This window comes from Pantherophis guttatus, chromosome 1 (genome assembly GCF_059756535.1).
Source record: "Pantherophis guttatus breed Tessera chromosome 1, ASM5975653v1, whole genome shotgun sequence".
In the NCBI taxonomy this organism is placed as follows: Eukaryota; Metazoa; Chordata; class Lepidosauria; order Squamata; family Colubridae; genus Pantherophis; species Pantherophis guttatus.
Window position 1 is genome coordinate 106,737,881 of NC_142063.1, and position 25,683 is coordinate 106,763,563.

Below are 25,683 nucleotides of genomic sequence, written 5' to 3' on the forward strand. Positions count from 1 at the left end.
ATTTCTAACTGTGGGTTTACATTTGGGACTGACAGTGTTCTTTAAGCCTTATATTTAGGGTTCCGATTTCTTTGTGAGGCCCTGTACAAACTTTTTCCATGCAGTGGAGTAAGTTCATTGTAATAGACGCTTCTCTGCTCTTCGATTGTTTGCCTGACTTTGACATGTACATAACTCCTTATTTTCTACCTCTCTGCTGGGATATTGACTGTTCAGCATCTTGGACAGTGCTGAATATTTCTGCTAAAGCTTGGTCAATAGTCAGTTGCAGTAGTCAGCTGAAAACAAACCAGACTCTGGAAATTTATGTAGATTGACTCTAAAAATCACATTTATATCAGTTTCTAGATCAGTTTTAAAACACACCAACTGATCTGCAAAGAGACTTTCTAAGATTTGGTAGCGTCATCGTGGCACACAATTGTCCCCAGAAAGAAATGTTGTAGCTATCGTTAGTCAACTACAGGAAATGGCTGCAGAATTATCTCTGGTTTTATATTTGAGCCATTCAATTGTCCTAACAGGACAATTATAGCTTTAGCACTTAGACTTATATACCGTTTCACAGTGCTTTACAGCCCTCTCTAAGCAGTTTACAGACTCAGCATATTGCCCCCAACAATTTGGGTCCTCATTTTACCCACCTTGGAAGTATGGAAGGCTGAGTCAACCTGATGAGATTTGAACTGCCAAATTGCAGGCAGCTGACAGTCAGCAGAAGTAGCCTGCAGTATCACACTCTAGTCACTGCATCACTGTGGCTCAATTATGCTGTCTGAAGTTATCTTTCACATGAAACTATGCCTAGACAGGAATACTGATGACTGCTATGAAGCTCTTTTTATTTTGCTTTAACCTTGATTGGCAAGGTGATTTTAGAAACTTTCCATAGCAGGCCTACATAAGAAACAGACTGTGGTCAACACACAGCCTTCTAAGCAGCATTGTGCATCACTCCAGCATTTTTTAAAAGCTCAATAAAACCACCACCACCAAATGTCACCAGCACCATGAAGGCTCTGCCACAGCTGCCACACCAAAAAGGCACACTGCTGAGCATCTCCCATGACTGCAGATCTCACCTGACACTGCTCGCTCTATCTATACCACCATTCCACTAGTCACTGAACAGCTGATTGGCAAGGAGCTATAATTCTGTGATTATTTTTAATTTACCAGTTGTACAGGCCTAATGTACAGTTTTATTAAGTTTCCTTCTTCCTATATTAGGACAGTTCTGAATGTCTTAACATCTGTGCAGCAACTTCTAAAGATAAAATTGTTCTCATCATTGAAATAAAGCCTTTTGTGAAATGCCTACGGTCAATCTGTCCCTAAAATTTCATTCTTTTGTTTTTCAATTGTCGCTTGGTTTCTTAGGCAATTACTTAACAAAGAATAGATTTCTTAGGTCCTGATTCCTTTGCTAAAAGCAGGGCTGCTCATACACCAGATTGGTCTGGTTGAAAATCTTGTGGAAATATTCAACAACATTTATCAAAATAAATCAATGTTTGTATTTATCTATCAGTATATTTTTCTCAATATAAAAATATTTATCCGTATCTGGAGTGGCAAGAGTAAAGGTTAAAGATTCAAACACGTGAACTGTCTATGGCCTCATGTCACTCATGGGGACATACACTGTGATTTCTTCATCTGTGTTTAGTTTCATAACATTTCTGTACCTGAAGCATCTCTGCTTCTAATTATGTTATACAGCAAACCTACTAAAATCAATGCCCTCTACTGAAAAAACCTTGCCTCTGCCTTCAAATGGCAACAATAACAGCATTTATCTGCAATAACTAAAATACAGTTCAACTGTTTCAGGCCTATCTCGAACAAAATAGTTCAACCTGTTCTATTTTTCTTGGCTACTAGTCCCTTTGTTTCAATTACTCCATACTGAAAGGTTCTAATTGTGTGTTTATGTTTTGGACTGACTGACAATATATGGTTTGTTGTCAATCTTAGTGGCTTTTTCTTGCTTCAGATCTTGAGGTGGGGAATGTTTTTATGATGTACAGAATTGTCTCCTTCCACTAAATGGGGTCGCATTTTGCTACAGCAGCCTCAGCTTGAGATCACAAAGTGTTTGACAGGAAGACACTTGAAATGAGATAAGAATGGTCACTTGAAACTACAGAACTATACAGGTAGTCCTCAACTTAGGAATACAATTGAGTCCAAAATTTATGTGTCTAAGTGAGAAATTTGTTAAGTGAGTATTGCCCCATTTTATAAGTTTTCTTGCCCCATTTGTTAAGTGAATCACTGCCATAGTTAAATTAGTGACATGGATGTTAAGTGAATCTGGCTTCCCGATTATCTTTGCTTGTCAGAAGGTCACAAAATATGGTCACATGATGCTGGGACATTGCAACCATCATAAATGGGAGGCAAGTATCCAAATGTAAATCATGTGACCATGGGGATGCTGAAATGGTTGTAAGTGTGAAAAATGATCATAACTCACTTTTTTCATAAATGAAGGGAAAGGTTGATGAATCTTCCAGAAAAAAAAGAGTCTGTGCATATTAAGACACAGCATGGATTCTTTACTATAGAATTTCTTTTTGTGTGTTATAGATAGTTCTCAACTTAGTCAAAGTTATGACAGAACCTCTCCCAAAAGCACTTATGACTCGGTTCCAAAGTTCTGATGACCACCATCTTCCCCCCTCCCCCCAGTCACTTGACCTCATGTTGGACTCTTGACAACTAGCTCACATTTCTGGCCGTTCGCAGTATGTCACAGTCACATGACCATGATTTATAACATTTTTTGCTGAAAACCAGCATTTATTTCTGTTGTTGTTTTTTTTTTCAAAAATGTCCCATAGCAAACAACAGCTTCACTTAACAATTGTGCTATTGGTTTAAATATTGTGGATTCACTCAACAACCATGGTGATTCACTTAGAAGAAGTGCAAGGGAGTCGAAAAAAGTAAAAAAAATAGAAAAAAAAGAAAACAGATCAAGGTAGCTTCTGGTTTACAGCAACTCTAAACATAATTATAAATTTTCCTTTTACTCTGTGGTTGCAATCTAATTCTTTTTTCTAATTCTTACTCATCAAAACCATAAATCATAAGTTCTTCATACACACACACACACACACACACACACACACACACACACACACACACAATCTGTAAGGCGTCTCCAATCAGCAATAAATGTAGATACTGTCTTTTCTCTAATCAAAGAAGTCAACTTAGCCATGTCAACAGGTTCTATTATTTTTGGCAGCCATTCCTCCATTGCCTATGCCAAATCTTTCCATCTTTGCCCATATAATAATCTCATTGCAGTTATCTTGTACAAAAACAAAGTTTCATGACTCTTTTCCAACTGTTTGTTCTCCAATCCCAAAAGAAAACCCTCTGGTTTCAATTGTATATTAATCTTAAAATCCTCTGAATATGTATGTGAATCCACAATTTTCTAGCTTTTTTACATGTGTACTGAAGTTGATAAAAAGTCTCTTCTTGTTTCCATTTCCAGCATAAATTTGAAGTGCCATTATACACTCTAGACAATTTTCTGATAAATCAGACATATATCTACACTATATACAACTAAAACTCCTGTTTATCTGTGTATAACCTTTAACTGGACAAAACAATGCACTGTAGGGCAACAACCATACTTCAAATGGATTAATTTACAGAATGTATCCAAAATCCAGAGCCCGTGACTCCCATGGAATTGAAATCTGGCAAATTTTATAAAATATTTTTTGACATGAAAATTGCCATAAAACATTTTATGACATGATACAAAATGTCATAAAAATATTTTCTATAGTTAACTCTTGATGTTTGACTGCACTATGCACCATTCACTATGGACTATTCTCAAGACAGGTAGATCTCTGAAAATCTCCCTTAATTTTTAAGAACTTTTCCAGTACATTAGAAAATGTGCCAAGTTGAAAATGTTGAGGAATCTGTTAAGGAAATATCTCTGAAACAATGATGGTGGGGGGGGGGGTCATTGATTTTTCTAGTCATTTTATAAAAATTATCTTTAAGGTTATATAACACAATGTAAACTTCAATCCTCTGAGCTACATATTTTCCCATTGTTCCATCTGTATATTATAAACCATTTTTTTGTCCTTTTTATCATAGTCTTTCACTCCTTCTTCTGTTTCATAATTCATAAAAAATTTATACATTTTAGTCACTACATGTTGATCATTTGTACAAAATTCTATTTAAAACTCAGTCTTATGATGATCAAAACCATAAATGATTTTACCAACTTTAAATCTTTCTAACAATTTTAAACAAGAGAAATATTGACATTTATGTCCTTCTGATACCAGTTCTTTTCGTGGTTTTATTTTAAATTCCCCTTGAGAAAATCCTAACATCTCATAATAAGTTAGCCATTTGTGTTTGCTTATTATTTCCTGTCAGCAATATGCTTTTTGTGCTGACAGCCACAGAGGTGCTTTCAGGCTCAATCAGGATTTGTATCTATTTTATATTTTCAATATGGTGCATCTAACATAATGGTTTTTAAAATCCATATTGACTTATCACCACAAATATCCATGCCACCAAATCTCAGGTTGTGTCCTTCTAATTCTATTTCACGGTCATACTGAAACCAAACAGCAAGCTGCAAAATAAAAATTCAAATCAGGTAGACCCAATACTCCTCGTTCCTAGCATCTTATAACATCTTATATTTCATTGTGATTTTTCTCCTGCCACACAAATTTAGATGCATCATTCTGCTACTGTTTAAATGGTGCATCAGTTGTCAAAACAAGTATTCTCTGAAACACAAACTTCATTCTAGGTAAGGCATTCATTTTTATCACAAAATTCTCCCCAGCAATGACAATTGTAATTTCCCCTCTCATGACATATATTTTTAACTCCACCTCACATCTTAACACAATTATTTTTAAATAGTGTATAATTCATAGTTGTCATAATGATACCCAAATGTTTTACCTTCTTCTCAAATTTAAAAGCTTTGACTCATCAGCTGGTTGATCTTCTATTTTCATATTTTTATTAACTTCTTCATCTTCTGTTTATTAATCTTAAAAGCTACTAAAGCACCAAATTCTTTAAATTTGTCCATTAATATCACAATTCCCTTTAAAGAGAACCAACACCAAGTCATCTGCAAGAGCACATAACTTATACATTTATTATACATTTATTTTTTAATCATTAGCCCCACAATCCTCTCATATCTCTCTATTCAATATTTCCAGAAGTAAAATAAACAAGAGAAGGGACAGCGGGAATCCTGTTTTGTTTTATGCAGTGTTTCTCAATTTCAACAACTTTAAATTGGATTTCAATTCCCAAAATTTCCCATCCAGATTTCAGCTCCCAGAGTTCTTCATACAGGCTAGAGAATCATGGAACTTGTTCTATGCATCCTAAAGTTGATGAGGCTGAGAATCACTGTTCAATAGGATGAGACTGGAGCTATGAGCCCATAACTTGCTAATTAAGACTTGAAAAGTTAGAAAATAACATAGAGAAGTAGGCATTTTGAAAGGATCTCATTATGGTGGTATCAGATGGCCTTTATATCTAATAAGCTCTATTGCTTTCTAAGGGTTGAGATTCTTCAAAAACCAGACCAAGCCAGGTCCCACTTGTTCTTGAAATCGTAACATGTTTCAAAGCCAATATGGTTCAAAATAAAACTGCATATTAGATTTTAAACCACTTTCAGAAGAGCCTCATGAACGAAAATCCCAGGACATAAATATAAAATGCTCTTTATTTTTATTCTCAGGGAAGTTATAAATGTAATATATAAGCTATGTCACAATACCTATTGTGATTTAATACCTGACTTAACCATAGGGAAGTACTTGAAAATTGAAATATCTTCCTCAAACACTTACATAGAAGTGGTAACTGAGACAAAATATCAAGTTTTGCTCTGTAGCACAGGGAAACAACTATTGTGTTCTAAATATATCCATGGCTAATCCACTTTAATGGGCAAATATTTTTGAAAATAAACAAATCCAGACCTGGGGTTGCAGGATCTTAATGCATTTATAAATTAATAAATAATGTGTCTTTCATAACATGAAAATCTTAGTAGATTCAGATATTTTTTTCTAGAACACCATGATGAGGAAAATACGTGACATACTATTTCTTATTGTCCCATTCTTGTGTCTCTTAAAATATTTGAATGGGCCAACAGGGAAATTACATTTTCCTAGTCCTTGAATGGCAAGATGATGTAATTTTCCACTGCATCAGTCCATTCTGTGAAGTTATATATGCCTAAATGAATATAGTGTAGAATTAATTAATAAATAAATTTAGTTATGCAACAATTACTGTTTCCCACAGTATAATCTTGCTGTGGCTTTTTAACTCTCTGTATTTACCTTGGTGATGAAGAGCCACAAAGTGAAATAATGATGTTCAGCAGACAGGGTAGGGTGGAACCTTGGAAATTTTTTTCCTGAATTAAGCTCCATTTTATATTAGAAGGATTGCTAACATCTATATTAGTCAGTCTTTCTTTTCTGCCAATTTTCTTTCTTAAATAACTTCTGAAACTTCAGTTTCAGGATATGTTATATTATGTTGTGTTGTGTTGTGTTGTGTTGTGTTGTGTTTTGTTTGTTGTGTTATATTAATATCTTGGGTTATACTATTTATTGTTATTAGATTATACTGTATATTCAGGGATATTTCAGGGAATTAAACCGAGTCAAAACTAGTTGCAAATCATATAGTCGTCATGAAAATTCAGTTGTGACCCAAGTCTTCTCGAAACCAGCTCTGTTCCCAGTGCCTTGGGATGACAAGTCCTAAAATTTCCTGATCCATCTGGAGAGCATCAAGTGGAAGAAAGCCTTTCCTTTCTTCTGACATGAAACATAGGAAATTCATACAGACATGTAAAAATACAACCCATACTTTTTCTGTTTTTGCAGAGACCCATTCAGAAGGGCAGAGAATTCTAGATGGACATCACTCAGGTATTTCTGCTTCAATTTCTATAAGGCCAGTATTTCAAAAATTAGATAGATGCATAAAATTTTATTTTTTTATTTTATTTTATTTTTGCTAAAATCCAGCCTTTGTTTTATAGTCAGGGCACTGAAAGTCTAGTAGCAGTTAAAATAGGATTTGCCCAGCTTGCTTACCCAGTTTATTGGTCCAAGAGCTGGGAATTGAAAAAGAAAAACTCAACTGTTTAACAAGTCGGCATTCTAGCCACCGCCGCTGCTAATTCTGCTATCAGTTTTTCTTGAACTTCCATGAAGTCCCATAATATACATCTGATTTCTCTATTGCTGCAAGTAATATACATCTCTCCTTAGTGTACATAAAATTATTTAAACATTCATTGCTTTTGAGTAAGAGTTAAGATCAAATACAGCATATATAGTCTCCCCCATTCCAAGAAGCAATTATTTATTTTTCATTATTTAGGGATTGGGTTTTGTTTTGTTTTTTGCATTTTGTTAAAATAGAATAGAATAACGGAGTTGGAAGGGACCTTAGAGGTCTTCTAGTCCAACCTCCTGCTTAGGCAGGAAACCCTACACCACTTCAGACAAATGGTTATCCAACATCTTCTTAAAAACTTCCAGTGTTGAAGCACCCACAACTTCTGGAGGCAAGTTGTTCCACTGATTAATTGTTCTGTCAGGAAATTTCTCCTTAGTTCTAAGTTGCTTCTCTCCTTGATGAGTTTCCATCCATTGCTTCTTGTTCTACTCTCAGGTGCTTTGGAGAATAGTTTGACTCCCTCTTCTTTGTGGCAGCCCAAGATTTTGGAACATATTGCTATCATGTCTCCCCTAGTCCTTCTTTTTATTAAACTAGACATACCCAGTTCCTGCAACCATTCTTCACATGTTTAGCCTCCAGTCCCCAAAATTAATTTTGATTGTAAAAAAAAAAAAAAAAGACTGCTGTTTTGTTCTTTGACCATTCCTTTTACCCAGCCTTCATTAACCCATTGCTCTGCTCACGCACTTACTCCTGTAGTAATCAACTACACTTTCCTCTGTTCCTACAATGTTGTCATCTCCCTTCCTTTATGGAAGGGAGGGGAGGGGGCTTTTTGGCTTTTTGCCATCTATTGGGGGGGGGAATAGATAGATAGATAGATAGATAGATAGATAGATAGATAGATAGATAGATAGATAGATAGGATTGATTTTTTGTTTAAGTGTATGCTGACTATATAAAATAGATGGCTTTTTTCCTGTCCCTTTAAAGCTCAGCCTTCCTGGGCCTTTCTGTTCTTGTTTTCCCTTACTATCATCCTTATCTATAATAATCAAGCTTAACTTGCTTGTTTCTACAAATGCCAAGGTATTCAGCCCTCCAAATTTTTGGATGATTTCCATCCTTGAAAGGATTATTCTAAAAATATTGCATGTGGTGAATCATGGCCTTGAATCTGAGATGAGAAACAAACAAAAGAAACTTAAGACAGCTGTAAATGAGAGTGAAGAGAAAACAGTATCTAAATCACTACTGTGTTTCTCCGAAAATAAGACCCTGTCTTATTTTTGGGGGGGAACCCTGAAATAAGTGCTTGGCCTTATTGCCATGCACTCAAAAGCCCAATTGGGCTTATTATCAGGGGATGTCTTATTTTGAGGGAAACAGGGTAGTTGGATTTCTAAAGACCCATAGAATCTCATTACATTACTATTTTCTTTCTTTAAGCTCTGGACAAAGGTTCTTGTTCTACCTGGAGCACTGGCCACTTCTCAACCTTTGACAATTACCTGTATGATTTCTCGGGGACTTGTAATTATGTCTTTGCTACTGTCTGTGATGAGACCTCTCCAGACTTCAACATACAGTTCCGCCGTGGTCTGAACAAAACAATTGAAAGAATTATCATTCAAGCGGGCCCAAATACTATTATTGTTGACAAAAGTGGCATATCAGTCAAGGATTATGGGTAAGTAAGCATCCATTAGAAAAATGGTTTTGTTCTGCTGCAAGCTAAAGCTTCTTCTATAAAGTTGAAGGAGTCTGGCAACCATCTTATATGAAATTCTGCCCTTGGGCTTCAGCTCTAAAATAATGTGCTTGTCATGAATCATCATTAAAGTGCTGGGAAGCTGCAACTGATGCTGAGAAGCGCATCCACACTGTGTACACTTTTAGTGGAAGGTGCATCCCATTTCTCATGATGTATCAGTTTTGGCTAACTACCTATGAGTAAGAAGAATGTTTTTGTACGTTTTGCCAATAGGTAATAAAATTGCCAACACAGCACCATAAAATCTATATTTATATAGCTTCTATAATGTAATCCAAATAGATCTTGTCTTCTCTAAAGAATTGATTTTCTGAATCTTTTTGTAAAAGGTGTGTGTGTGTGTGTGTGTGTGTGTGTGATCATTAATCATCATTGTAGCCATTGTCAATCCACTGAAGGATCATAGAATGGATCCCACTTGATAAAAAGATCCAGCAGAGAGAGAGAGAGAGAGAGAGAGAGAGAGAGAGAGAGAGAGAGAGAGAGAGAGAGAGAGAGAGAGAGAGAGAGATAATAGAGATACAGACACAGACACAGGCACAGGCACAGGCACAGACAGTACTGATACGTTTGACACCCAAGGAGACACCATTGCATCATAGCTAAACAACCTTTTATAGCATCACCATTTTGTGTGGGGGGGGGCTCCCAAGGACCACAAGGGCAGGAAATAATATTAGTTTTTCTTTATACACATCATACTGTGCCATTCTGAGGCCTCTAGGTGGTTGCGAGCTGCAAGTGGCCTGAAAACCATAACTTTATCATTGTCCAATGGGATATCCCACTCATAATAATAGAGGTAGTCCTCACTTAAACCAACGACAATCAGGACCAGCAATTTCATTATTAAGTGACACAGTTGTAAAATGAAAAAACTCATGTGACTGTACCCAATTTATGACAGCAGTTTGTCTGTTCCAGCTGCAGTCATTAAGCGCAATGTCAAGAGTCAACAACTTGCAATTTCCTGCCAGATTCCGTATTTCTACTTTAGGACCTGTGAATGTTTCAGATGTTTCAGAATTACAGCTTTCAGCATTCCTCACCCAGACTCTGTTGGCTAGGGCTGCCAGGATTTTAGGTTCAGGCATATTGGGAAGTCCACTGTTCATTTTATCTCATTAGAGATATGAAAATGTAGTGACATTTGAATATGAATGCCAATAAAGTTCATATCATTTGATTCTGAAGATGAACCTTTACAATTCTGCAAAGTGTCTAAATGTATATGTTTGTTCCTAGTAAAATCCAATTGCCATATACTAGAAATGGAATTCAGATTGCACCATTTGGCCACAATATCCGTTTAATATCCAAGCGGAAGGAAATGGAACTTGCTGTTTTCTGGAACAATGATGACTATCTCATGGTGAGTAAAGTTTTTATTTTTCATAGTGATTATGATTTTGGAAGTCTAAAATTCCAGGCACACGTTAAATAAATTATTCTGCATATATTCTTTGGCTTTGCTTGAAATACTGAAGATGGAACACAGTTAAAGCCAAAGGGTAATGATTTTAACAACCATTATTTTAATTAGATGATTTAATGCACTTTACATTTGTAGTTTAGGCAGTGCAAGGCTGCCACTTTTAACATGGCAGAGGAAGGGGAAAATTTCTATTCGAAGTTCCAAAAAATAGCCTGCAAAATGGTAAGGAAGCAAGATATTCCAAGAAAAATTGCTCACATGTGTATTTAGTTTGTTTGCCTTGCAAAAAAAATTGCCTTGCAAATTTCAGTGTAAGCTTCCTGATAATTTCTGTAGCTATATTATTCATTCATTTATTTAAATTTATATTTTTAAGGCTACCCAACCCAAGATATTTTTTTAAAAAAAGAAAAGTGCATTGCCTGCAACCAAGCAAAAGAGAATAAACATATCTTGGAAAATAAACTTATACTGTAACTAAAATAAACCATATATACCAGCTAGATACATTGTTATTGATCCCAAAACACCGCAATGTCGGGGTACTTTGTAATCCCCCAATATGGCATTTAGTACCACCATCCAGAGAGCAGGATATTGAGGATTCAAAGACTTGGCATCATGGTTGAATTTTGAGTGCCAGGCAGCAGAATTGATTTCAAATATTAATTCTGCCTTTTCCATGTATAATCCAGCCCAATTTCCTGCCAAATCTCCCTCTGCCCATCATCACTCAGATGTTACTACCTGCCTTATTTTCTACATCAATTCTCTTGTCCTCCCACAACTCTCCCACTATCTCTCTCCCAAGTCTTGAGGACTATCTAACATATTCATCTCCACAGCAACCAGTCAGCCAATCAATTTCAGCTGATCACCTGTCCACAGAGTCTCCAAAAACAGCTTTTGTCATAGTGCCCTCACGTGTTGCAAGCATGTCACACTATGTCACACTCAATTGCAGAAAATATGACTTCAGTAACAGAGTGGTCAATGCCTGAAATGCACTACCTGACTCTGTAGTTTCTTCCCCAAACCCCCAAAACTTTATTTATTTATTTAACTTTATTTATTTAATCATTTATTATGATTATGATTATGTCAAAGGATTGGCATTAAAAGCGGGTTGAACATGGAATTAGCCTACAGGTCTCTATTTATAGTCTGCTTTGTATACTTCATCTATATGTGGCACCGGTTGGACAAAATGATATACAAAACATCCTCATTCAAAAGATTTGTACAGATAAAGTAAAATAATTAAACAAGCACAATAACTCCACTAACTCACCCACCATATCTGTCACCCATAACAACTCATTTAAATCTTTCTATTCCCTCTTTTCCCATCTCTCTCATTTATTTAGCTTTCTTCTCTATTTTTTCTCTTCTCTACCTTGCCATTTGAGAGAAAAGCAGCTTGGGCAGGAGATGGTTTCCAATGGAAAAGCAGAAGGGAAGAGATTGGTAACATTCCTCTGCCTTTCACTCCTTTCTCAACAACCTTCCAATTAATGTGTGTGTGTGAGGACAAGAGCAGGGAAAGGGCCAGAGGCCAGGATGGTCCATTACCAGGGGTGGGCTGCTGGGGGTTCGCAAGGATTCGGGAGAACTCTTGCTAAGATTCTGTGCAGTTCAGAGAACCCCCAAATCCCACCCCTGGCTGGGCCCTCCCACCCCACCCATCCCAGGAGTCCTCACACAGCCCGTTTGGATTCAGGTAAGTGCAGAGCACGTGTGGAGGCTCGGAGAGGGCAAAAAAGAGGTCTACGGGAAGTTCAGGAATGGGCCCATTTCCAGCTTCCAGAGAGGCTCTGGAATCTGGGGAGGCTGTTTTTGCCCTCCCGGAGGCTCAAAGAAAGTCTCCGGAGTTCGGGAAGGGCAAAAATGCCCCCCCTCCTGCTTTGGTGCAGGAGGCTGACTAGGCCACGCCCACCCAGCAACCGAACAGAGAACCCCTTGCTAAAATTTTTGAAGCCCACCCCTGTCCATTACAATAACTACAAGCAAGTATGAACTACTTCTCACAGAACGAAATGGATGGCTCTTCATCCCTTACAATGTCAAGACAAGATGTAGGATTTGAGCCTTGGGACTGTGCAACAGAGAGGGCTTAAAGCATAGATTTTGCATTAGCTACTGTTCTATCATTATTAAAGACTTTCCTAATACTTACAATAAATACATTTCATTAGAGCAGTGTCCTTGGAATTTCTGGCTGTGAACCTTCCAGTCTGAATATCTGTCTGAATGAAGCTGGCCAGAAGTATTGCAAGTGAAAAATAGCAGAAAGAGGGGGACTAAAACATATTTTTATTTCTGTACACACCTCTGTACAAACACAACACTCCTACAAAGTCTTCTATTCCAAATAGCCCATTCTTTAAAGCAACAATTACTGGACCGCTGCTGTCAATATTTATATAAAGTACCAAATTTCACTCATTGTTTTAAAGGTATCATTTAAAAATCTTTGGGTACATCCAATAATAGTTGACAGTCATAACTAAAGAAAAATCCTGCATTCAACAGAAGCAGGAACATGTTGAGACTTGCAGTCTGAGAGGTACCATATAATGCAGGGATCACCAACCTTTCATACCTCAGGGACCACTAAATTCATATCTTTCAATCCCGTGGACCACTAATAGGAATTAGTGACAGGACGGGGTCCTTCAGGCACTTAGCATGGCCACCTGTTAGCAAAGAGAAGCACCCGGGGTCAACCCTAGCATTGTTGTCCATTGCAGCTAGGAATCTCAAATACGACCAAGAATGAACGTTTGTTTTGTAGCCAGCCCGGGCGCTAGATCACCCCACACACACAAACTCTGTCTCTCGAGGAGCCGGCTGAAGTTTCGTGCACCGCTGACTGAAGCACCTGGACTCCCAAGGAGGGAGGGAGAAGCTGGAACTACTAAACAGGCAGCCAAGCTAAATGCCTAAAGGATCCCATTCCATCAGTGAGTGGGTTTAATTGCGTTGGCAGGCCGTATCCGGCCCAGGGGCCATAGTTTGAGAATCCCTGACTTAGTGCAATATAAAAAATGCAAAGATTTTTCTGCGGACCACCAAAATTTTCTCACGGACCACCAGTGGTCCATGGACCACCAGTTGGTGACCGCTGATATAATGGATCTCATGGGCTGCTCTAAACCTTCTTCAGGAATAGTAAAATAGACCTTCTGAAAATACATTATCGGAAGTAAAATTGATAACTATTATACAAAACATTGCTCTTTATTGTAAGCTAGTAATGAAAAAACATTAGGAGATGGAGAAGATTAGTTACTATTTAAAATGTCCTGTCTAATTGTCCACTATGGACCATGTCTTGGATGACAACATCTAATTTGAATAGTGTTGCCAGATGGAATATGTTCAAGCAATAATGCAAGGCAATAATGACAAGGTAAGTGACCATCTGTTTCCTCTTGAAAAAGAAAACCAGTGGTTGGGAAAGAACACTTGATGACAAATTCCAGAGGAGGAGCTGTACTAGGTTGTCAACGCAAGAACAAACAGAAGTCATATGTGATGCCTTGTAGATCAGCAGGTTTGCTGTGGCATAAATCTGTTAATCATTTAGGGTGTCACAGCAGGATGGCTTCTTAGATTTTTTCCTGCTAATTGTGGAGTGTCTCACTATTAATATTGCAGCATAGGTCAGGCTGACCTGGACTGCAGCCCATTATTTGGTTAACAAATATTGTAATAGGCGTATTGCTGTTTGGATTGGCTCAGAGGTGCATTCCACTGATCAAAATGGCATTACTCTATAAATTTTATAATTTATAGCTGGGAGGAGAACATACAACATGGGTATATTACCAACAGGTCATGCATGGTTGTTTTCTAATTGATTTTCTTTCCCCTCCTTTTTAAAGGTTTTAATTGAACAGAAATATATGGCAAAGACATGTGGATTGTGTGGAAATTTTGATGGGCAAGAGTTGAATGAGTTTCTGAGTGAAGGTATGATTATTATTATTTATTAAATATAAATGTCACCTGACTTCTAGTGACTCTATAAATTAAAACACGAAGAACATGGCCAAAAAAAAAAAATTAACAAGAAGATAGCAAAGGCAAGATAACAAAACAGGTGGAAATAAAAGAAAACAATCTAAATTGAAAGGAGGCTCCAGACTTTCCCACCAAAGGCCCGGGTGAAGAGTCAGATCTTCAGGCCTTCAAAACACCAGCAGAATGGGACTATTTGGATCTTGGGGTGGACCTCATTCCAGAAGGCAGAAGGACTTCATTCCAGAAGAATACTTCTGGGGTCCCCATTGATGGTATTGCTTAGTTGAAGGAACCTGGAGCATTCCAATCCTGCCAGATCAAATCGGCCATTCAGATGCTATGGGACGTCCCCCAGGTAATCAGGCCCTAAACCATATTGGGTTTTCTAGGTGACAACTAGCACCTTCAATCACACCTGGAAGCAAACTGGAAACCAGTGCAACTCACAAAGGTGAAGTGTAACATTCTGTCTATACAAGACTATACAAGAGAAGAAATTACTGAGCTTCTTACTCAGAGAAAACTATTTAATAAGATAATAATACTAAAGATCATGACATGATTTCCAGACTTTTTTTTTATTTATAGGTCCTGCTCAGGAAGGAGGGTGATGGAAGGGGTTCCATCTTAAGTACAGGTAGTCCTTGACTTACAATCACTATTGAGCCCAAAATTGCTGTTGCTTAGCAAAGACAGTTTTTAAGTGAGGTTTGCCCCATTTCATGACATTCTTTGCCACATTTGTTAAGTGAATCTCTGCGGTTGTAACATAGTTGTTAAGTGAATCTGGCTTTCCCATTGACTTCGCTTGTCAGAAAGTGGCAAAAGATGATCACATTGACTTTGGGATGATGCATTGACCTTGGGACAATGCAACCATCATAAATATCTGCCAGTTGCCAATCATCCAACTTTTGAACACATGACCATGAGGATGTTGCAACACTTGTGTGAAAAACAATCACAAGTCACCTTTTTCAGTGCCATAGTAAATTGTCACTAAACAAATGGTTGTAAGGAGAGGGCTACCTGTATGATTCAGGATTTGAAATGCTGGATTGATCGTGTTCACCTTGGACTGTAAAACTAATGAGTAGTAACTGATTTGGATTTTACAGGTATTGGGTTTATGGGGGGGAAATTACAGAATGCATACAGAAGTGGGATGGAAAAGACTGAAATGACCATTCTTTGCCCAAACCCCACAATATTTCAGAAGGTCAATTTTCCTCTAGAGCAGTATTTTTCAACCTTTTCAACTTGAAGAGGAATGAACTTCAGCTCCCAGAATTCTCCAGCCAGCCATGCTGACTGAAGAATTCTTTAAGACTCATTTCGATCAAGTTCAGTAACATGTATATCTCAATTAACAGGTATTCTTCTGGACCCATATAAATATGCAAGTTTACATAAAATTGATGATCCTGCAGAGATCTGTCCTTTTGAAGGGATGATGACTCCTACCATTCCTCAAAAGAAAGACGTAAGCACTATGTCATTATTCTGCTATATTTAAATTCCCTTGGGAAAAGAGTGTGATAAAGAAATATTACAGATCTGAAGAAGCAAAAACAGACAGCCCCATCTATCTGAAAGGGATTGAGAGAAAGTATGTCTATTGTAAACTTACCATTTTTCTATTAAAGAATTTTTCAATCATTTTTGCTTTCCATTCATTATGGAATTGCATCTTCTCTCAGTTAGTTCTTGTCCTGCTCTAGTTTAAGCAGGAGGTTTCCTCCCAGCACAGGGAATCAGAAAAAAATATTCTTACCGATAAAAAAGAATTTTTGTAACTCAGGATTGAATAATGGGGTCCTTGGTCCTCTCTGAGTTGATGATTTTCTTGCAGACAACCTAGTTCAGTAATGAAACAACTGCAGAAACACCAAACTCAGAGAGCAACAAGAAACCCACAGATATTTTTGCTTTTATTTATTATTTATTAATTTTATTTCTATACCACCCTTCTCTCGAAGGACTCAGGGCGGTGTACAGCCTGATTAAAAGCACAAAGACAGACAAAATTTAAAAATAATTAAAATTATTAAATAATTGGCTCAATTATAAAACCCCCAAATTTAAAATCCCATATTTAAACCAATTAAAATTAAAATCTTTACATTGATAGCCCGGCCTGGCGGAACAACAAGGTTTTGAGGGCACAGCGAAATACACGGAGATAGGAGATCTTACGCATTTCTGGGGGCAGTTCATTCCAAAGGGCAGCGGCTCCCACAGAGAAGGCCCTCCCCCTGGGTGTCGCCAGCCGACATAATTTGGCCGATGGCACCCTGAGAAGACCCTCTCTGTGGGAGTGGACTGGCCAGTGGGAGGCTACTGGTGGCTTTGAATTTTTGCTGTGATTTTGATGCTGATATGAAAGGGAAAACCTCGTTTCCCATTTTCTGTGTCTAGAAATCACCCTGACAAGACCAGGAACAAGCTGTGACACAAGGGTGACAATTTGTCTAGCTTGAATCATAGAGTCTATACTACTGAATGTTTGTTGCTCGATGGAATATTCTTCAAAACTCATAGTGGTAGTCTTCAAAACTGACAATGTGCATCACTAGATTGAGACTATATGTTTGTTCATTTTCTTCTTAGGCCACACTTTGCTTCCATCTGTTACGCCTCGTGTCACCATCTTGCAATATTTCCAAAAAAGGGTTTGTTATCCGTTGCCAACTGGATATGCAAGTCTGCAGCAATCCTGGACACACCAACTGTACTTGTGCTACTCTTTCAGAATACTCACGGCAGTGTTCCATGTCTCATCAAGAGGTGACCAACTGGAGGACCAAAGATTTCTGTTGTACGTTAAATCATTTACATCTCTAAATATCCATGCTGGGTAATATGTTTTAGCATCAACACTCTGAAAGTGTGCTTTATTTGCAAATAGCACTCTAATGATGATTTGTATTAAGAAAAGAAACATAAATGAAGAGAGGAGTCCCTGTTAACGGTTCTTCTTCTGCTGCTGCTCCTTATAGCTGCATACCCTCTTGGTAGTTATTTTTGGATGTTTTTGCCTTTGATTGTTTCTTACCTTTTGCTGTATTTCTTTTCATCACTGCCATGTTCCATCAGTGTGTCTTGATAGCTGTATCAAACTCAACTAGTGGTTATTGCCTGGATTTACTACCAAAGTATAAATGTAAATCAAGCCAATTTTTATATTCTCTTTAAAATAACCTAGAGTCCAGAAAGATGTAGATACAACTGTATTATAAATCATAATGCATGCAACTCAGTGATAACTGTTCATACACAAAACAGTCTCATCAAGGCATAGTATTATATATTAAGGCTATGCAATCCTTTGAGTTTGATTTAGAAGAGCTGGAATGATCTTGGCTGTTGTGTCATTCTGGAAACTAATATAGCAACTGTATGAGTTGCAGACTGGCATTTTTGTGCATTTCAAAGTACCTTTTCCAAGTTAATTGGTAAATGTATTGCTTTCAAAAAATTAATACATTTCACACATTGATTACTATTATTAGATAACCCTTTTCACATATATACAAACTCACAAGTGTATATGTGGATTCCTCAAACCTAGGATTTTAGGAATTTTTCCCATAAATGTGGCACTCAAGAGAGTAGAGTCTCTTGTTTCGCTATTTGGAAACTTTTCTCCTTATTGGTGAAACTGTAGCCATCTATTATATATAACACATATTTAAATATTAACAAATCCATTATGAGTTACTTAATTAGAATTGTTCTAGTGCTGTATTAAGCCTGTGAGTTGCAGGTTGGCCACTCCTAATATAAGTAAAGAACAGAACAGGCCATCCCCCCCATTCCAATCCAATGGAATGTTGGGGAGAAATTGCATAAGGAGAGTTGGGATTCTGCATGTCCACCAGTAAGATAATTTTCTGGAAAACTGAACAGAATTGAACCAAATTTGATCAGAAGATAGAAGCCATCAAAAGAAAGATCAGAGTAAGAAATGGTGTTGATCCAATTCAGGGTTAAAGAGAAAAAAATAATCCCCTCCCCATCCTCAAACCCATTTCTATGGGACAGGCATTAAGGTAACAGCTCTGAATATAACTTGCCTCTGTCCTCCCTTTGTCACATAACCCAAAACAGACCCCTTCCTAGTATACATATGAATGCAACATTAGAGGACAATAATATTATGCATGGACATCCTTCCATAGAAAAGTTGAATTAGCTTGTAACACAGAAGAAAATCCAGATACTTTCTATGACGGTTTCTGGTAAAGGGTTGGAGAGTATTCCAGCTGACGTGTTCTGTATGCTTTCCTTGCCTTGTTAAAGACAAACAACAAGGCAACTAAGCAGATACAGTTTTGTCTGTATTGACTAGACAAAAGTTCTTTAAAAGCATCAAAGAAAAAAAATACTTTAAAGCAGTTTCCCTAACTCTGAGGATAGAAAAAAATTAATGCTAAAACATTTTTATTGAATCTTAAATAATAGTAAATTCTAAATAAAACACCCAGTATATTTACTTTAATGTCCATACTGGGAAGAAATAATGGGATATGATTCAGGATTATAGGATTTATAATTCAGTGTGTTAGAAGCATCCGCTTGGGGGCAGGCGAATTAAAAAAATTGTTAACTTCATGCCACAGTATCTTCCACTAGAATGCAGAAACTAATACCGTGTTTTCCCGAAAATAAGACCCTGTTTTATATTTTTTTGAACCCTGAAATAAGCACTTGGCCTTATTGCCATGTGCTCAAAAGCCCGATTGGGCTTATTATCAGGGGATGTCTTATTTTGGGGGAAACAGAGTATATTAGGATAATTTCACTGCTGACTTCTTTTTTAATAGAGCCTTCGTGTTTAATATACTTTAGTATCTCATTGCTGTCTAGTATAATTTCAAGTTGGTAGCTATCCACAAATGATGACACATAATTCTATTCATTGACTGGAATAATAGAGGTTCCACCACCAATAGGCAGAAGTTAAAAGGCAGTCATCTCACATCTTAGAAATTACTGATAATGTTGCTTTCTTGAAACAAATAGTTTTGAGAAAATGAAAGAGTAAGAAGGAAACTGTTAAGAAATATCTTTGTGTGGTCCAGGATGCATAAGGTTCCATTGTACTTAAAGAGGCAAATAATTCAGGGGACAGTCCTTCCCTCTATTTGAGAACAGCAGCACCCTGATGAGAATCTGTAAAGCTGCCACGATCTGACAAGAAATATCAGCAGACCTTAGGCAGATAACACATATGCATGAGAGATCACAATGAGGGGTCTTTTCCCTTCTGGCAGGCAATGTCATGGGAAGGTCATAATGGCTTATTTTCCTCTTACCAGCAGCCAGCCTCAACATGACATCACAATAGTGGCCTGTCTTTATAAGCCCAACACTGTCAAACTGTGGCCACAGTGCCCACACTCTCCTCTGGATGCAGATGGCTTCACAGCAACCCTTCTTTTCCTTAAATAGGCTGTATCATATAGTTTCTCTTTCACTAACATGAGCAAATGAAAGAACATACAGTTTCTTCTTTTATAAAGGTGGGTAAAGTCATTGTGATTACCTAAGGTTCTTGCTTTAAAAAAAAAGGCAAGTACAGGTATAGAAACAGCAGAAAAGGAGATATCAATGCCATTCATCCAAAGAGAGTTTTTTTTTTCTTACAGAAGAAATCCATACAATGGCCTAGCATACAGCTAACAAGGCCGAGGATACAGCTAACAAGGCTGAGGAGATATTAAGATTTTCTGCTTCAGTTTTTGACTAATATAAAAGCGCATAGCTAAGATAATGCATGGCTCATTGTCTTCTCTGAAGCCATGCTAATCTCAAGTAATTAGCATAAATTAAATAGATTTTTTTAAAAAAATCCTAAATACATTTGATTTGGATTTTATCTTGAAGGTACATGAATGGCAAAAACATGGGTAGACAGGAAAAAAAAAGTCTCTTCTTTAAGCATCGCCATACAAGATAGGATCCAGGCTACAGAAAATTGAATACATACTCTATGATAGAATCTTATGGGGGCCTTCAAAATAATCATTCTTAATCAAAATACTGTAATACTGTATCTTATATATGAGCCTTGATGGTGCAGTAGTTAGAATGCAGTGCTACTGTAGTTCAAACTACAGTGTTATTGTAATTCATTTCTCACCGGCTCAAGGTTGACTCAACCTTCCATCCTTCTTCTTTTTTTTTTATTAAAAAGTTTTATCAAATATTACAACAATTTTTCCCCGTCCCTCCTCCCCCCCTTCCCTCCTCCACCACCATCTTTCCCCCATTCCCCCTCTCCCTCCAACCCCCCTCCCCCCACCCCGGACTTCCCAGAGCAAATACAGGGTATAACATTTAACAAACAGAAACTAAAATATGCTAACTTTCTGTAGGCTCTTAATTCCCTCTTGCTCTTTAACTCCCCTTTCAACTAACAAAACATAATTCAAAAAGAAAAAGTCGATTTCATTCATAAGCTATTTGAAGCTTTTTAGTCCGATATTTGTTTTGAATATAGTCAATCCATCTTCTCCATTCCGATATATATCTTTCATTTGAATGGTCCTTCAAATACGCTGAAATTTTGGCCATCTCTGCTATGTTCACTACTTTTAGTGTTCATTCTTCAATAGTAGGCAAGTCTTCCTTCTTCCAATACTGTGCCACCAAAAGTCTGGCTGCTGTTATTAAATTTAAAATCAACTTAGTCTCTATAACAGTACAAACTGTAATTATACCTAACAAGAAGAACTGTGGAGTAAATTTTATCTTCTTTTTGGAAATATTTTGAAATAATCCACCATATTTTTATCCAAAATGCCTTAATTTTTTTAAATGTCCACCATATATGATAATACGTGGCATCATCACATTCACATCTCCAACACTTGGGTTGCACACTTGGATACATACAGGCTAGCTTTTTAGGATCTAGATGCTATCTATAAAACATTTTATAAAAATTCTCTCTTAAGTTTTGGGCTTGCGTAAACTTCACATTTCTAACCCATATTTTTTCCCACGTTTCCATCATTATTGGTTCTTCAATATTTTGTGCCCACTTTATCATACAGTCCTTAACTAAGTTAAGTTGATTCAAAGATTTTAGTTGTAGTATACCTCTTTCCTTGTTAAGAAGCTCTTTATATGTAATCACATCTTGTTTTTGCTCTACACTTATATTCTCTATCGCATGTCTGGGTATTGCCCACATTGGTAACTTCTCGTTTAATTTATACTTATACTTTTTCCAGACACGCAATAAAGCATTCCTTAATATGTGACTTTTAAAAGTCTTATCCAAAAAATATGGAACGCTTCACAAATTTGCATGTCATCCTTGCGCAGGGGCCATACTAATCTTCTCTGTATCGTTCCAATTTTAGTATATGTGCTGCCGAAGTGAGCACAACCTTCCATCCTTCTGAGGTTGGTAAAATGAAGAGACAGATTTTGGGGCCAATATGCTGATTCTGTAAACCACTTAGAGAGGGCTGTAAATATTATATAAATCTAAGTGTTATTGCTATGTTTGCTGTTATATAATCCCATTGGAAAATTTCTGCAGTGTTGTTTCTTCAACATTCATAACCTCTGTATGATATAATTGACTTTTATTTCTGCATGTTTTAGCATCCCTTTTTTTATCATAAATTCTATGGGCCAATGTCAAAGCCCATTATTTGGTTCTGCCTGAAACTCCTAAATCTATTCCAGGTCTTTAATGTTCTTCCAGTTTGCTCTATTCACAGATCATCAACCCCTCAAAAGACAAAACATTTCATTTTTATGCTACCAAGTCATATTACTTCTCATTTGTTTCTGAATGCCTCTTCTTCAATTACTCAATTTTTTTCCATGTTAGCTGTTCCTCTCTGTATAAGCAATTTGACTTTAGCTCTGTTTGTCTCTCTAAATTAGACCAGTTTTCACATAATACAGTGTCATTTTTGAACTAATATTAGAACATTGTAGCCTTTCCTTACTAATGTAATCATTTTATGGACAAAATACAGGCATGTTACTAAATATTGCAAAAAGAAAAAAATAATCAATATTGGAAATGATATGATACAGAATATGATATGAAGAATGAAGTCCCACAGAAATAATATTATTTCAATATAATTGAAATTTTACTAGGATTGAAATTTGTAGATTTCATTTCTGTGAAGGCCTAAAGAGCAGCATGGTGATCTAGTACTGAAGATGCTCACCTCCCACTCAGAAATTTGAAAGTTCAATTCTAGGTAGTGGTGGATGTTCCCTTCCTAGGGTGGAAAGAAAAAATATCTGCTGCAAACTCCACATAGGCATCAGGAAGGGCATCTGGCCAGTAAATTCTCAGCTTCATCCAATCACCCCAACTGTATCCCAAATAGAGACTACAGGATCATAAAAAGAAAGTTTTATTTCTGTCAAGGCCTAATAATCAAGCTTTCTTGAGAAAATAGGAGTAGATTAGCATAATATCTCAGAAATAACTGAGAAGTTCATCATTCATATAAAAACAATGTAATCAAATCAAAGTAGACATGTTGAAACTTGAACACATTTTATATAAATTTAATTTTCATTATATTTTGACACACCCTCCTCCTCACCAAACCCACATTGGGACCAAAATTGTTCCTGGAATATCTATTTACAGCATCACAAAATTATGTTACTGACATATTAAAAATGAAAAATGGTATTGCAGTCTCACAATTATACAGTTACCACAATTAGACCTTTCTGAGCATTATTAGTTATTCCAACAATAACTAATAACAGATCATTAGCTTAGCTAGGTGGCAATACCAAATCAAACGTACCTCAACAGATTGGTTTTAGTTTATATTTACATGGGAGGCCACAAGGGCTATAGAAAATACTATTATATTATAATGACACTATGTTAAGAATATTAAAAGCTACCTGAATTCAGTACATGAAATGGATACAAATAAATGGGGACATTAGGACAGGGATGGTAGGCACATTGGTGCGCTAATGCACGCCCCATACAGACCTCTTAGGAATGGGGTGAGGTCAACAGTAGACAGTTTAAGGTTAAAGTTTTGGGGGTTTGGGGAAGAAACCACAGAGTCAGATAGTGCATTCCAGGCATTGACCACTCTATTCCTGAAGTCATATTTTCTACAATTGAGTTTAGAGTGGTTTACCTTAAGTTTGTATCTATTGTGTGCTCGTGTATTGTTGTGTTATTGAAGCTGAAGTAGTCATTGACAGGTAGGACATTGTAGCATATAATTTATGTACTACGCTTAGGTCAGACCGAAGGCAACATAGTTCTAAGTTGTCTAAGCCCAAAATTTCAAGCCTGGTGGCGTAAGGTATTCTACTGCAAGAAATATTATTTTTCAGAATAATTTTTATAAAATTATATAAAAATTATAAAATAATTTTTAGAATTATTTTTTAAAAATTCTTAGTTTTCAGTGAGTAGGGGAAAATATATTTAATATTATTGGATGAGTTGATATTTTAAGGGTGAGGTGGACTACTCTCAAAATTGCACTGTAAATCTAGTGTTTTATTTTGTTCAGGAAATGTTTAAATTATTTTATTTTGTAGCTCTGGGAAGATGCCCAGGTAATCAACAGTTTAAAGAATGTGGTTCTCCATGTCTCAAGACTTGTTCTAATCCTGAATACAGTTGTTCCAGCTACTGTACATATGGCTGCTTCTGTCCAGAAGGTACGATAAATAAAAATAATATGTAGAATCATCTTGGCATGAATATATTTAAGCTAATTGTTGAATACTACTGTATTTTAGAGATTGTAGCAAGAGCTATATTTATATCCAATGTTTCAGTATGCAGCATTTATAATAATACTGTAGATCTCTCTCCCTTTCAAGAGATAATGTTATGTTATTTACCTGAATTCGCTTGTAATGGATGTTTTAATAATACAGGTAGTCCTCAATTTATGACCATCACTGAGCTCAAAATTTCTGTTGCTAAGTGAGATATTTGGATTTAGACAGATTGAGTTTAGAGCAGAGGTATCTAACCTTGGCAACTTTAAGCTAAAGCTAAAGCTGGCTGAGGAATTCTGGGAGTTGAAGTCCACAAGTCTTATAGTTGTCAAGGTTGGAAACACCTGGTTTAGAGTACTTTGCATCAATCACATGGCCAATAAGCTATTGCAGAACAAAAGCAGTGGATAAAATGAAATAATCCCAGTATGCGTGAAGAATACAGGTAATCCTCAATTTACAACCAGAATTGAGCCCAAACTTTCTGTCGTTAAGTGAAACATTTATTAAGTGAATTTTGCCCCATTTTACAACCTTCCTTTCCCCAGTTTTTAAGTGCAGTTGTTAAGTTGGTGGCATATAGTAGTTGTCAAGTAAATCTGGCTTCTCCATTGCCTTTGCTTGTCAGAAGGTCGCAAAAGAACTGTCACAAATATGAAACAGTTGCCAAATGTTCGAATTTTGATCACATGACCTCAGGGGTGCCACAATGTTTGTGTGAAAAATAATCCCAAATCACTTTTTCAGTGCCATTGTAACTTTGAACGGGTCACTAAACAACTGTTGTAAGTCAAGGACTACCTGTACTTCCCTTGAATCAGAATTTGGATATTGATTCTGAAAATTAGTATAGCGGCAAATAACAGCAGTAGCATTTGTCATTTTCAGAGTTGGTTAAGTGATCCTTTCACTAAGCATACAGTAAAACCAGATGCTTTATGTACTTCGAGACAGAAACGCTTTACTTCACGATTTCCTATGTAAAAGGCTTTCTTGATGCTCAAAGACAGAAATGCACATCTAGGCTGGCATTTTACACACATCAGGATTCAGAATGAATAGAAAAACTGGAACTTGAGTATGATATTGATAGTTAAGTGAATGGATCCAATTTATTCCAGAGCAATAATTTTATTGCCAAATCTCAAGCTTTGTGCGGTCAAGATTAATTAAACTGTTTCTCTTTAATTTGTTCTTATGTTTTCTTTTCTTATCAGGCACCGTTTTGAATGACATTTCACAAAACCAAACATGTATTCCTATTGAAGAGTGTCCATGCACATGGAAGGAGAAGATATTTGCTCCTGGTGATGTCATTAAAGCAACTTGTAGAACCTGGTGAGAACTCTTACAAGACCTATAATTGATATTTCAGTAATGGCAATTATGTTATACCAAGTGAGGCTAGTGTTTTATTATAAGAAAAGAATTAATACAT

General features: G+C 36.7%; 1 protein-coding gene and 1 non-coding gene across 2 annotated transcripts in view; one reads left to right on the top strand and one right to left on the bottom strand.

The window, feature by feature from the left end:
- The window catches only part of MUC6 (mucin 6, oligomeric mucus/gel-forming), an 83,640-nt gene that overhangs the window by 4,503 nt on the left and 53,454 nt on the right, over positions 1–25,683 (top strand). The window contains exons 4-11 of the mRNA XM_087883298.1: positions 6,951–6,995; positions 8,704–8,944; positions 10,274–10,400; positions 14,351–14,438; positions 15,863–15,972; positions 17,100–17,307; positions 24,057–24,179; positions 25,463–25,583. Of these exons, the coding sequence (XP_087739424.1) occupies positions 6,951–6,995; positions 8,704–8,944; positions 10,274–10,400; positions 14,351–14,438; positions 15,863–15,972; positions 17,100–17,307; positions 24,057–24,179; positions 25,463–25,583 (1,063 nt within the window). The remainder of the gene's footprint in view (positions 1–6,950; positions 6,996–8,703; positions 8,945–10,273; positions 10,401–14,350; positions 14,439–15,862; positions 15,973–17,099; positions 17,308–24,056; positions 24,180–25,462; positions 25,584–25,683) is intronic.
- Positions 21,780–21,886, bottom strand: LOC117666185 (U6 spliceosomal RNA). The gene has a single exon (XR_004591663.1). It is a non-coding gene; the product is annotated as a U6 spliceosomal RNA (small nuclear RNA).